Genomic DNA, 14,134 nt, shown 5'->3' with positions numbered 1-14,134 from the left:
TTACGGAAAGTTCTTCTTCTGAGATAACAGCAATAAAGGAACTTTTGAACTCTAAATTTAAAATTAAAGACCTTGGTACCTTGAAGTATTTTTTAGGTATGAGGTAGCTCATTCTTCTCGGGGAAACTCTCTCTCTCACAGAACAAATACTGCTTGGACCTTTTGAATGATTCTGGACTTTTGGGTGCAAAATCCACACCTATTCCTATGGATAGTACCACTAGACTTCATCAAGATGATAGTCCTCCTTTGTCTGATCCATTTATTTATCGGCATCTTGTGGGTCGATTGATTTACCTAACCACAACTCGTCCGGATATCACCTACGTCACCCAACAGCTTAGCCAATTCATGGCCACCCCTACTCAAGTTCACTATGCAGCAGCTCTTCGAGTACTTCGATATCTGAAAAATAATCCAGGCAGAGGTCTTTTCTTTCCCAGATCTTCTAGTCTTCAGATATATGGCTTCAGCGATTCTGATTGGGCAGGTTGCCCAGATACCCGTCATTCATTAACTGGTTATCGTTTCTTTTTGGGAGATTCTTTAATCTCTTGGAGGACTAAGAAGCAAACTACTGTTGCTAGATCTTCAACGGAAGCTGAGTATTGAGCCTTGGCTAACACTACATGCGAGCTTTTATGGATCTTGAATTTGTTGCAGTTTCTTCGTGTGTCTTGTGATCGTCCACCTGTTCTGTTTTGTGATAATCAAAGCGCCTGACACATTGCTGTCAATCTTGTGTTCCATGAGAGAACTAAGCACTTGGAGGTGGATTGTCATCTGGTTCGCCAAAAGGCTCAAGCTGGCGTAATGAAGTTACTTCCAGTCCCATCTTTGCGCCAATTGACAGATATATTTACCAAGCTTCTCCCAACACATTCCTTTCGTACCAATTTATCCAAGTTGGGGATTCTTGACGTATATCATCCTCCAATTTGCGGGGGCATATTAGACCATTTGGCCAGTTCTCCCAAGAGTACTCCATAGACAAACAAGCCCAAATAAGATGTTCAACAATTCTATATTTTTCTTTTATTATATTACATGTTTATTTTGCCTTTCTTTATTATTCTGAAATGTGTGAGTCAATTTTTATTCTTTGTTCTGTTAACATCTTATTAGCATATTCTACAAATTAGAAAGATTTGATAAATATGATTATATTTATGATGAGCTTGTAAAAGCTGTATATATTACAGCAGCATACAGCATAATAAATCAAGAGAAAAGCATTATACAATTTTTATTCTTCTCTTTTCCTTACTGCCCAGAATTCAGTACCTATACCTTAGGGAGTAAAATCGTACTTAACCCAAAATATTATTAGTTCACACTATTGGATCGTCAAGAAGTGTTGCTAGACGCCAGCCTTGATTAATAAATTTAATATGACTTATTTGCTATCCACTTAGTATTGAACCTATGAAGTCACACAGTAACGAGTGTTCTAATCCTTGGTAAAGAATTATTTAATTAATATTTTAATTTGTTCAAATAAATAATTATATTAATTCAAATAAAATATTATTATATTCTTTACTAGCACCATGAATATAATAATATGATAATTGAGAATATTAAATAATTAATTATTTATTCTATGATGAGTTTTAAATATGGATAAGATACTAAATGTTTTAATTCAGTTATCAATCTCATATTATACATATGTATATGGTAAAGAAAACACAACAAATTTTTCTTTACCTCCACATACACAAAATAGTCTAATTCTTGGTGAAGAATTTCTGGTGCAAGGAGTTGTAAGAGGTTTCTCAATTAAAAATTCATTGGTTAAGGAGTTGACAACAAGGATCAATCGCGGTGTAGATATATAGTGCCTTCGTACTATCGAATGAGAAAGTCTTATTCACTAGCGTACTCAAGTATTGGCATCTAACCTGTCTTATTTCGATAAAATTTTAAGTACAAAATAGATCAATAGAATTACTTTATTACTTCCGTTGTGTGTTATGAACACTTTGTAATCATACAGTTTAAATGTGATACGACCATAATCAAATCGTTTACATTGTAAACGAGATAGAGTACGACAAATTCAAATAAACTATATAAGAACCTGCAAGTGTTAGCATTCCTCAATATAATTGAAGCAAATCATGGGAACCAATGCCATCTTTGTCTGGATCTCCATGTCATCTTTCAGCCAGTCTGGTGACATGGCCTGCAAATCTGAGTCATCATATGACGTCCATCGGAACTGTAAAATGTACAAAAAAATTTTAATCATGAAACATTATACAAATAACTTTATTCGTTTAATATGAAATAAAAGAAAACTTTCTAACCTCATCGAGCGTCAACTAATCCAACCAAAGACGTTAGCGAAGGAGTCTTCCCTCAAAGTGGTCTCTACTCTGTTGGGCCACACTTATCAACCTACCGCCATGTGCAACAATAACAAGTTATATATGACTCTATGCGAAAATAATATTAACTATTAAGAAAGATGACATGAGAAGCTAATAAATGTATACCTCATGGCCAACGAAAAGGTCAATGTCTGCCTATCAGATGGGCACCATGTCGGAAAATGATGGTATATCCATGACATCAGTAAAGGCATGCATCTTGCAATGTCTGTCATGGATCGATGTGCTGCAGAGCATAATGAGTGATATGTCCATGCAAACACAGCAGATTCCCAAGATAAACGGCGATACTGATCAAAGTCAGCCAACAAGAGAAGGCACCCAATGTCCACCTGATTGTTCGACTTATCTATCATCAGGTAATCCCTATCAATAGAGGATGTAACACCTCGTGTACTGACGAAAAATAGCCGGATTTGCCTCAACTAGAATATGCTGCACTCTCTCCCTAAGTCATGTCATTTTAATCGAAAACGACTCATTCTTTTGCTCCTCCTGTTGAGTATGAGGAGACCTAGCATCGAGAAGCTCCTCTACCCAATCCCACGTGGAGTGTTGGTACCATGTCTAAAACTCCCTAAAGCAATCACCCACTGCCTCTCCATTGGTGCGCAACCTAAAGGTGGTACGTCACATCTTGCAAGTTGATGGTCCACTTACCCCAAGGCAGGTGAAAAGTGTGGGTCTCCAGACACCAACACCCCACGAATACAGAAATCAGGGTGTTGTCAAATACAAAGTCTTTGAGCTGCACTGTGTCGCCAAAGCTAGCCTCCTTAAATAAGAGAGAATAGCGTTCGATGATACAAGGGTATGGCTAACTCGCTTAGGAAGTAGGAGGCGAGACATCTGTTAAAATAAAAATAAATTAATTAGTAATATTTAAAAAATAAATTTTTTTATATAATAAATTTACAATATAATAATATTAACAATAACATCTACATTAAAATGACATTTATAAAGTTTAATAGCAAATTTAATTCCTAAAGTTTTAAAGTTCAGTAATAGTAAATTTAATTCCTAAAAATAGGTAAAAAGAAGTATAATACTAAACTACAAAATAAATTTCACCCAAATTTAATTCTTAAAATTTACCCTACATATATATTAAAATAAAATTTATTAAAGAATTATTTCAAATGTAGTAAATCCATTATCATTTATTTTTGAAATAAAATTTTTAAAATACTCCTTTAAAAAAATCCTAATATTCAGTAAAACAAATTCCTAAAAATAAATATCAATAACTAACAAAAATTAAACTAGCGCTAAATTAAAATTATGTTCCTAATACAACAGCTATTCTAATCAGCATATTAGAATAAAACCAATCAAATATTTCAATAAAAACTCTAAGAGAGAGAAGAGAAGTAAAAACGTAGTGAAAATAACAAATGACTTCCACTGTAAACGAATCATTTGAACATATCTCATTTACAGAACAAACGAATATTATCAATATATCTGATTTATATGCTCTATGTCTACGTTCACAAGGATATGCATTTTATCTCAAATCTGATTTATACGGTAAACAAAATAAGTAATAGGACAAAATAGGTAAATTGTATTCAACTTACCTATTTTTGTAAATAAAATATTGAGTAAATTACCAATTATGCCCCCGAATTTGTAGAACGCTGACAATAATAACCCTAATTTTTGTTAACGACAATTATACCCTCAAAAATTTAAAAAACGTAACAAATCTGTCCAACCGTAAAGAGAGCCCTTCTCTGTTAAACGGAGCTTGGTAATGTGGCAGATGGAATTCCAACGTGGCATCTGTTAAGGCCTTCAGTCCCGTTTCTTCGTTATCCCTAATTCATGAAATCCTAATTGCCCAATTCCAAGTAAAATGATGAACCCAATTTAGGAGACAACCATGAGACACACGTTGAAGGTGAAGAGGGACAATCTCATCCTGAAGAAGCTGATGGCCGGGGAAGAAAATGCAGACCTTTTCTATGTCTTGATGGAGCATTTTTGAAGGAGTACTGGGCTGATACAGAGGGACTGCCATGTCTCCTTCCACCTTATAAGAGGCCAACAGGAAAGCCTACAAAAAAGAGAGCTCGACATGAATTAGAGAGACAGAGTGGTAGCCATTACAAACTTAAGAGAAGTTGTGGCAAAACAAGTTGTAAATATTGCAAAAAGAAAAATATAAAATCTTTCCATCTTTGTGTATGGTCTCAATCTCAGCACTGGTAAATCTCCCTTTCAAGACTCCACATTCATTGCATACTAGTGTTCCATTCTTGGATGATTCCTCCAGCCCAACAGATTTCTCGTTGGTTTCATCCATCCATTGAAAATAACGGCACCCACTGTTCTTCGTCTGCCCAGCACAGAAGCCATTCATCAAGCTCAATTCTCAATAGGGAAGGGGGACAGATTCACTAGACAATTCATACATACCTTCCATAGAGGACACCTGAGAAACCATCTCCCTGAATTTCTCCTCGTCTTCGACTTCAACGCCACCACTTGAAGACGGCAGAAGCATGTCCTGTCATAGGGCTTGCTTCCGTGTTCTTCGAGCGCTTCAGAGCTACTATTTTCCACTGACTCTGTCCTTCGATTGTTATTGGACATGCCTTTGCTTCCACCATGCATGACAGTAGTTAGGGTTTATCTTTCTGGTGAATTGGAAAAAATGTTCTCTCTCATTTCCATATAAAGGAAAAACGGGACTGAAAGCCTTAACGATGCCAGTTGAAATTCTATCTGCCACATCACCTAACTCCGTTTAACGGAGAAGGACTCTCTTTATGGTTGGGCAGATTTGTTGCGTTTTTAAAATTTTCGAGAATATAATTGTCATTAACAAATATTAGAGTTATTATTGTCAGCGTTTTACAAATTCAAGGGCATAATTAGTAATTTACTCTAAAATATTTAAAATACTTATGTAAAACAAATCCAGCATTACATTATAGAAAGGTAATTTTAAAATTGAAAAACAAAAGATAAACAAAAGAATAAAGTACTGTTTTAATATAATTTCTTGAAACAAAACATTAGGCAAGTTTTGTAATGACTTTTGGAGAGGCTATTGGTTCCCCTCTCTTAGAACTAGTCCATCGGCCCAAAATCTAAATCCTACCAAGAAAGAAAGAATGCTGTGAAAATTATATTAAAATATACTTAAGTTTTTAAAATTTTGTCACGCTATACTCGAACCAGTGAAGTAACATGATTTTATTACATGAAGGGTATAACATTTAAAACTTCCAAGGATGTCCCGGCCAAAATACAAAGCTCCCAAAGATGTATGGAGGTAGCTGTAGCACGACATGAAAGAAAATTTCAGGCTGCCGTAACAAGGGTGCGGTGGAATTGAGGTGCATAGCAGATTAACTTGGCTGACAAACAGCAATTCAGAGTCACGCAGAGATAATTTGGCTGCCATTGAAACACTTCTATAGGCAACTCACAAACTAAACAATGTTCAATGAGTAGGTCAAGATACGTTGAATGGAGTTGTTTTCCCAAAGTTGTGGTTTCCGATAGTTTCCATGAAATTTTAACATGAAATGATCTCATGAATTTATTCATGCTTTTACAAAGATTAACCCTTGTGGTCGGCAGCAGTTATGTGCAACAATAAACCCAGTCCAAAAATTTTGTTCCTGAAGCTACCGGTGCTATCTTTCAATCACACGCCTACTATTTTTAAATTCGCCAAAATCCTTCTCATCCATACCATATTTATTGAACTGTCCTGCGCTACGCCCCCTGTCTTCAAACCTCCGTGAATTTCGGTCACTACCTCGAGACCCTCTACCATTACCAAACGACTTCCCTCTACCATTTCCGTAGGAAGTAGATTTATCAAAATCTTCAAATTTTTTCCAACTACGGTCATTTCCCTGTGAGCCTCTACCATTCCTATAAGAATGTTGGGACGACCCACCATAATCATCCCGGAACTTATTTTGACTGCGACCGCCAGTAGATCCAGACTTCCTGTATTCAGTAAAGCTCCTTTTCCCAGAATCAGGCCTAGTTCCTTTATTTGGTCTGGATGAATCATGTTTATTCCCTTTATTTTTTCTTGATGAATACACATCATCTAAGTCATCATCATCATCAGAGAATAAACCACCAGCACCAACATCATCATCAGAATCAGAACCAAAGCTTAATTTCTTAGTTGGACCTCTGCCCTTTCTTTTCTGGTTGGCACTATAAGAATGGCTAGATTTAAAATTGGAATGAATGGCCCGTTGTTCTGTATCCAAATCAAGCTCATCATCCTCGGAACCAGAGAATGGATCTCTCGATCTCATATTTTTTCTGGAACCTGTTCTGTTACGTGCATGCTTCTTATCATATGTGTCTTCAACATCATCTAAATCCGATGAGCCTTCGACTTCAGAAAAGTGATTTTTAGATGGTTGCACTCTTGTACTACTACTATGAGTTTTGGATTCTAGCTCATAGCTATCTATATCATCGTCATCTTCATCCTCAAAATCATCAAACCCTACTCCGGGTTTAAGAGCACCAGGATTAGCATATTCTTCATCCTGAGACCCTTGCACTCTGTTGTTTTTTCCGAAATCACCTTCCCACCCTCTATAATTTCCTTGTCGAGCAAGATTATCTGAAGGAAAATCTTCATCTATAGCTTTAGCATCTGCATACTCAAAAGCAGCAACATCTGCACCATCTGATTCGTTGTCATCAAAATCAAAATTCCAGGCATTGGAAACCTCTGGCCGGCTGACCTTATTGTTATTGAACCTTGGCTTGGAACTGAGCTTGGTATCTTGCATTTGACTCTCCATAAATTCATCATGTGGCCGTTTGCACTCACAATGAAAACATACCACGTTTCTTCTGTAATTTAAGAAGTTGCACCTGCCAGAGGAAAGAAAAGCCAAACTCTATTTTAACAATATATGCTACATAGGACATATAGGCCTCGCATGATTTTTGTTAAGAAAAATTACACAAGCTATAAATAAAATGTCAAAACAGATGCAATCTGCTGGATTTCTATGCAGTCAATCTTTCCAACACCATCAATATGGTCGCCTCTTTTGTGTGTGTGTGTGTGTGTGTGTGTGTGTGAGAGAGAGAGAGAGAGAGGCTCAAACTTACTGAGGACATTCCCATTCTCCTGGTAATAACTGTCTCTTTGGCCGCTTGGCATCACACTGTAAGCATATAGTATTCTTTGCAAAATTCATGAAATCGCACCTGAGAAGCGTCCAAAAACTTCAGTCAACATTTACAACAGAAAAAAAAAACCTTTGTATGCTTCATGTTATTCCACATAATCACATCCAATTGATTCCTAGTCAAACTCTGATAGATTATATATCTTCAATTATCAAAACGAGAAGCAGAAGTAAACTATATAACCGATCAGCTTTAAGAATTCTGTCTGCAGATACTACAAATCTACTATGCCCAAAAAATGGAGTTCATATGGTTCACAGGGAGTTGGGGAGTATACCAAGCATAAGGAAAACATAAGAATATTTCAAACGGACAATTACCTTGAAACTTCTTGCACTGAGGTGGTAAACTAAGTGTTCACTATTGCAAGAAAATTACAAAGATTAAGATAACTTACTTAGGACATAGCCAATCCCCCTTTTTCATCTCAACGTCATCCCTTCCAACGCGTTTCTTTGGAGGAGGAGGAGGTTGTTTCACTTTTGGAGGAGGCTTTCTAATTATTGGAGGAGGGAGATTTGGATCAATAGGAACAGAGCTCAACTTAACAACCTCATGAAGCAATTTCCGAACCACAGTTTTGACAGACTTCTGCTTTAGAAGTGACTTATTTGTGACTGGTCCATTTACAGGATCAAAACCGAAAGACAGTAGGATCCGCATGACATCAAGAGTCCGTGCATCATCCTCTTTGTTTGTTAGCAGATATGCTCTATCACAGTTGTTTCTCAAACTGCAGGAACTACAGACCTGATATGAATGAATTTATCATAATCATAAATCATGAATATATACAATTTGTATCCATTTAGATGGCAACAAATTAGAATAATCATACTCACATCTCCTTCATCAAGGTGAGCATGCTTCCTTAGAAGTTTTGCAGAGAAAACCACCTTCTTGTCCACATTGGGGCAACCAAAACCAACCAAAACCTGAATATCTTGCCTTGACAAGGACCTGAAATCAATCACTTGTTTCAGCAATTGTGATTCAGAACCAACAACACCCCAGTACTAGTATATTATTTAACAAAACAGAGCACTATTAACTACTACATATAAATTGTGCTAAACAACACCCAACATTCTTGAAAATTGTCACTTCAAAGTCAATTTAATTTCCCAAAAAGCCAACTTCACAGACAAGCACAAACAAACCTCAAGATGTCGAACCGGTCTTTCCCAAAATTGAGGCAAGCGTCATGAACGCTTTTGAAATCCTTGGTGAAATCAATATCCGAATCGTCAGCAACATCGCCCGGGGCATCGAACCCTACATCTTGGACCATTTTATCCTCGTCCTTCCTCCTGTGATCGAAGTAGTTCTGGTGGACCAACGTCTCCATCAATTGGATCCATTCGGGCCAAGGGTGCACCAATTCTACCTCCTTCTTCACCTCCTCCAGATTCGTCGCCGCCACCGCCGGCTCAGCCGCAGCTGCATCCGCGGAATTAGGCTTGTCATCCTTAGCTGATTCTGAGCTGGGAGGAACGGCGTCGTTTAGAGGGGATTGAGGGTTCTTGGATTGGCGCCAGGCTCGAATGCGTTGCAGCGCTTGGTTCTTTTCGGAACGCTCTTTTTCGATGGCGTCGATTTGGTCGAAGACGAAGCTGAGGCGAGCGGAGAGAGTAGAGGGTTTAGGGTTAGGATCTTGGGAGGTTGAAAATGATTTTGTGAAAGTGAGAAGATGAGAGAGTGAAAAAGAAGAGGGTTTAGGGTTTAAGAGGCGTCTGGTTAGTAAAACAGAGAAAGGGCCATAAGCCATTAGAATGGAGTCTGTCTCAGTGTGTGTTGGTTTCAGTTAAGACTTAAAGAGTCCTCACTCACTCTGCAAGGATGCTTAAACCCTACATACATTTTCTTGTTTTACAAACATTTCTTTTTCTGAGGGTAAAAATGGCATTTGCCTTTAATTAATATATTTACAAGATAAAAATGTTTACTGTTTTCATCTCAGTCGTCTTCAACATAGAATCCTTCGGCACAAAACAAGAATTAATGTTATCTTAGTGAATAATTAATGGTTCAGTAGTTATTATTTGGGTTTGTAATAAAAAACAGTTAAATATTTTTGTTTATAATATATTACATAGTACATAACTGAATATAGGTGTGAAATTTTTTAAAAGGGAAGTGAATGTAAGTTAATCTTAGTTGATAATATTTGAATGGTATCTGAACTATATACAGAGACCTTCATCTAATTTTCTTCTTTTATAAGGATCGGTGAATCGAATATCCTCCATAGTACTTTTTTGCCTGAATACATGGATTCCGATTTCTTTTGCAAACGGCTCGACTGGGAACTTTTCTCCTATAAAAAGAAAATGATCACTAGCGGTGCACGAAATCTCTGCATGATTCCATTCGTTTTCTGAAAGTGTCTCACCCAAATCACATTGTATCATCTGTAGATCAAAGAGAAATATCTGTTCCATTTCAGTCCAGAATTCAGGAAAACCTTTCTTGCCATTGATGGTCACGTCGGGGCTTACGAAAACTGTGTCCTTATCCGTCAGGCCAATTGCAAGAAAGAGAGCTATGGCAGGGAACTTGTTGCGAAACCAGAAAGAAATTGATGCTCCCTTGCTGTGGTGCTCAAACCATGCTGGAATTCTTGACCCGGGCAAAGCAAACCTTGTGTTTCCGGCTTCATGCAGTTCCTATTAGTCATAATTCACAAATTTAGAAGCATAAATATAGTCAGGCACAACGTGAATATCAATGATCCCAGCTAAAATCTAAAATAAAATAAGAAGGTAAAAACCTACATACAGTTGCTTTCATGTGAAGTTGATAGTTGAAAATTATTATATGATGACAATTTAGTCAAACATGTCAAATTATCTAACTATTCTCAGCCATCAGCTTCACATGATAGCAGTTGCGCGTGAGTTTTCACCAAATAAGAAACGAAAGGCAACCTGATTCGTTAACATGCTCGTGCATGAGGGAGTCCAGGATTTGCAGCCTATTGCTGAGAAATGTTCCAAATTTGGTGGAATCCCTCTAATTTCCTTAAGATTTGGGCAATAGTCCACACTAAGCTTCCTCAGAAAGTGACATTCTTTGATGCATTCAGGAAGAAATGTGAAATCATTGCCTCGTAGGTCTAGTTCTTTCACATTAGCAAACCATGCAAGACCTAGAGGGAAAAAATCATCCGACAGATTGCAGCGTGAGATACTTAGATATTCTACATTTGAAGACACCATTGAGCTCACTGTTTCTTCACCCTCTATCGATAGCCGGTCGTTCTCAAGTGGTGTGAAAGTCAACATAACCAGTTCAGGCATCATGACAATGGCACTTGGTATCTTACAATATTTATTTTCACTCAAAGTCAACCGCTGCAGCCGAGAAAACTTATGAAACGAAAGTGGCAAAGCTTTTATTCCAGTGTGCTCCAAATGAAGTCCTGTTATCTTTTCCATTTTTTCTAGTATTTCAGGAAAATTCTCAAGACTTGAGCATCCTGAAAGTCTGAGTTCTTCAAGAGAAGGCAAGTTGATGCACGGAAAACTTGTAAGCTTACCGCAACAATAAGCACTCAAACTTTTAAGTTGTTTCAGGAAACCAACTGAATTGTGGACTGAAATTAAATTCTCACAATGCTCAAATGACAACTTTTGTAGATTTGGAAGACCAGATATATCAGGTAGCTGTGTTAAATATTTATTGTTGTCGAAATTCAAAACTTTTAGGGTTGCAAACTTCTGCACAAGAAAAAGAATAGAAAAATCAAGAAACAAGAACCAAATGAATAATCTCAAGTGAATTGATCAACATACAAAATCAGAGAAATGAGTTTGTTACCGTTGCCTTCAATAAGCTAGCCAAATAGAGCGATAAGAAGCAACTATTCGGTAACTTGAATATGGAAAGTTTCTTTGGATGAAAATTAGATGGTAAGCATTCAGAAGGATATCTCCACCATTCCAGAACTCTTAAACTATTTGGAAAATGTCTGGGACCTTCAGAAAAATAACCATTTTTTATAATGAGTGTTTTGAGATTTTTCATCTTCTTGAATGCCTTCCCATCCCATTCTACTTTTTCTTCTTCTTCATCCTCGGTTGAGGGAAAATTCAGATGAATGATTTCTATTTCGCTAGTTCCCTTTCAACACAAAAAACCACGGATTAAAGAAACAACTATGAATTAGTACTAGTGATAAAAGATTGGAAACAATGAAAAACAACCATCCACATCAATCTTACTCACTTGATTGTTTTCCAAAACTTGAACTATATCTTCATGCCACCATAACCTGCTACGTTTCCCAAGCACTTTTGGTGACTCCTGTCGGACAAGTTCTTTACCCATGTGCTCTATCAGGTCATGTAATGTGATCTCACCAAGCTCTTGAATCTTTATGAGAGATTTTTCAACCAAAACACCAATATGATATTTCATACAGGCACCATGATGAGCATGAAGTATATCTTCAACTTCTGCTAATGTATATCCTCTAAAGCAACAAGCAATGTCAAGAAAAACACTCTTCTCTTCTTCCTCCAAAGCATCAAAACTTACTTTAAGTATCTCATGGATGTTCTTATTAGGAATTCTTTCATATTGATTTATTGCAGATTTCCATTCTCCGATACTTTTTCCAAACATGTTGGAACCTATTACTTCTAAAGCCAATGGAAGTCCATGAGCATAAGTCACTGCATGATTCAAAACATCCACATAACTTGGACTGACATCAATGGTTTTAAAAGCCTTCCAACTAAGCAATTCAACAGCATCTGCATAATTTAAACCTTCCAACTCATATGATCTTTCAACCCCATGACATGTGAGCAAATGTGTGTCCCGCGTCGTAATGATGACTCTACTTCCAGGACCAAACCAGTCAGGATTTCCAGCAAGAGCTTGCAATTGCTCCTGTCTGTCGACATCATCCAAAATCAGAAGTATCTTCTTTTGCTGGAGCCTATGCTGTATTATTGAAATTCCTTGTTGAACACTGGTTGATTTAAATTTATTCTCACCTAATAATTCTGAAAGAAGGATATTCTGAAGATGTACCAATCCATGTCTACTTGAACTTTCTCTCACCCTTTGAAGAAAACACAAACCTTCAAAATGATCCGCAATGCAGTTATATACAGCTAGAGCAAGTGTGGTCTTACCTATTCCACCAATTCCATGGATCCCAATCATACGGACTCCATCATTAGATCCAACCTCCAGAAGGGAATTTACTTGCACCACCTTGGACTCCAGTCCAACCGGGTAATCAGCAACCGGCAAAACGCCTCGTCTAATATTTCTTGAGACGACTTCCACAATCTTTCCAATAAACTTGTACTCATATCCATCCCTATTCAACAATCAACATGACACCCTTGTGTTAAGTCATACAAAATCATGACCATGTTGACACATAACATACTCAATAATCAGTAATCACAATTCTAAATTTAACAAGGTGATTGCTGTGGTGTCTAAAAGTCTTTGTCTAACTTAAAAAAATAAAAAATGAGTACTTAATTTTAAAAGTATAAAAATAAATAATCATTAAATATTTAAAATTTGCTATAAAAGATAAGTTAGACAAAAGTTAAGCATAAAAGGATTGGAAACTAAGGTGTATATTTCAACATGAACTTTAAGATGTTGGTTCATTTTTAATATTGAAATAATTGTAAAGACTTTTCAATCAACTAAGTTTACTAAATAGGCCTAGTAGATATGGTATGAGTTTCGCTAGGAAAAAAGAAAAATTTTAAAAATTAATGTCATACTTTTTTAAAGTTTATATTTAAATGTGTTAACATAGTTTAATTACAATGAACATAAATTTATCATAGATAACTATAGAATTTACCATTTAACAATTAGACAAATAAAAAGGAGAGGAGAATACAGAATACATACCCTTGTTTGAAATGCCAACCGGACAAGTTAGCAGCTTGATGAAGAGCATTCCTCCAATTATGCACAATGTCCAAATTATCCTTGAACCTTTCCTCATGCGTAGCGAGAGCTTCACCATAAGCCCCTCTCTGATGCCTCACATCACTGGGATCCACGCCATAGAAAACCGGCAAAACCAACCTACCCTTGGACTTGACACAGTTGATGATGGTGGCAAGTTCATCCAAGCAAAAAGAGGAAGATGCATAGTTTGCAGAGAAGACAAGGGTAGCAATCCTGGATTCTTGGATTGCCTTGAGAAGAGAGGGTGTGATCTCGTGCCCTCTTTGAAGGTCCTGATCGTCTATGAAGGTGCGGATTCCCCTGTGAGAGAGTGCACTGTAGAGATGACCGGTGAAACCATGGCGAGTATCGGTGCCCCTGAAACTGATGAAAACATCATAGGTCCATCCATAGCTGAAGGAAGAAAAGGAACAAGAGAAGCTAGTTGATCCACCACTCATTGTCGAGAACTAGCAGCGTTGTGTGATGCTGATATACAAAGTAAAAACTAGGACAAATTCTTGGCAGTGGAAAGAAGAATAGAAAGTGGATTCATCCTTCAGCAGGGATAGAGACAGGAGTTGGGATTACACGCAGAGAGAAAGTCT

At 37.1% G+C, this 14,134-nt stretch overlaps 3 protein-coding genes across 3 annotated transcripts; 1 reads left to right on the top strand and 2 right to left on the bottom strand.

The window, feature by feature from the left end:
* The first annotated feature begins 207 nt into the window (after window positions 1-207).
* LOC107491816 (uncharacterized mitochondrial protein AtMg00810-like) lies at window positions 208-612 on the top strand. Its single transcript, XM_016112737.1, has one exon. It carries the CDS (start codon window positions 208-210, stop codon window positions 610-612), a length of 405 nt encoding a protein of 134 aa, XP_015968223.1.
* A 4,760-nt stretch (window positions 613-5,372) lies between these two features.
* On the bottom strand, window positions 5,373-9,439 carry LOC107492124 (uncharacterized). The gene is made up of 5 exons (XM_016113104.3): window positions 8,753-9,439; window positions 8,435-8,552; window positions 7,990-8,342; window positions 7,512-7,610; window positions 5,373-7,268 (listed from the first exon to the last, which is right to left on the bottom strand). Exons 1-5 carry the CDS (start codon window positions 9,358-9,360, stop codon window positions 6,050-6,052), a joined length of 2,397 nt encoding a protein of 798 aa, XP_015968590.1. The 5' UTR covers window positions 9,361-9,439; the 3' UTR covers window positions 5,373-6,049.
* A 215-nt stretch (window positions 9,440-9,654) lies between these two features.
* LOC107492123 (TMV resistance protein N-like) lies at window positions 9,655-14,134 on the bottom strand. Its single transcript, XM_016113101.3, has 5 exons — window positions 13,485-14,134; window positions 11,820-12,927; window positions 11,412-11,714; window positions 10,520-11,311; window positions 9,655-10,258 (listed from the first exon to the last, which is right to left on the bottom strand). The coding sequence occupies exons 1-5, from the start codon at window positions 13,985-13,987 to the stop codon at window positions 9,776-9,778; spliced, it is 3,189 nt and encodes a 1,062-aa protein (XP_015968587.1). The 5' UTR covers window positions 13,988-14,134; the 3' UTR covers window positions 9,655-9,775.

This window comes from Arachis duranensis, chromosome 6, assembly GCF_000817695.3.
Source record: "Arachis duranensis cultivar V14167 chromosome 6, aradu.V14167.gnm2.J7QH, whole genome shotgun sequence".
Classification (NCBI taxonomy): Eukaryota; Viridiplantae; Streptophyta; class Magnoliopsida; order Fabales; family Fabaceae; genus Arachis; species Arachis duranensis.
Note: the sequence above shows the minus strand (reverse complement) of the source record. Positions and strands in the feature narration are given on the sequence as shown.

Coding starts and splice junctions, on each gene's coding strand:
- LOC107492124 (XM_016113104.3), bottom strand. CDS start 9,360: ATGGCTTATGGCCCTTTCTCTGTTTTACTAACCAGACGCCTCTTAAAC. Junction 8,343..8,434: donor CTCACCTTGATGAAGGAGAT/GTGAGTATGATT, acceptor CATTCATATCAG/GTCTGTAGTTCCTGCAGTTT. Junction 7,269..7,511: donor GGAGAATGGGAATGTCCTCA/GTAAGTTTGAGC, acceptor TTCCTCTGGCAG/GTGCAACTTCTTAAATTACA.
- LOC107491816 (XM_016112737.1), top strand. CDS start 208: ATGGATAGTACCACTAGACTTCATCAAGATGATAGTCCTCCTTTGTCT.
- LOC107492123 (XM_016113101.3), bottom strand. CDS start 13,987: ATGAGTGGTGGATCAACTAGCTTCTCTTGTTCCTTTTCTTCCTTCAGC. Junction 12,928..13,484: donor GGTTGGCATTTCAAACAAGG/GTATGTATTCTG, acceptor ATTGTTGAATAG/GGATGGATATGAGTACAAGT. Junction 11,715..11,819: donor AAGTTTTGGAAAACAATCAA/GTGAGTAAGATT, acceptor TTGTGTTGAAAG/GGAACTAGCGAAATAGAAAT.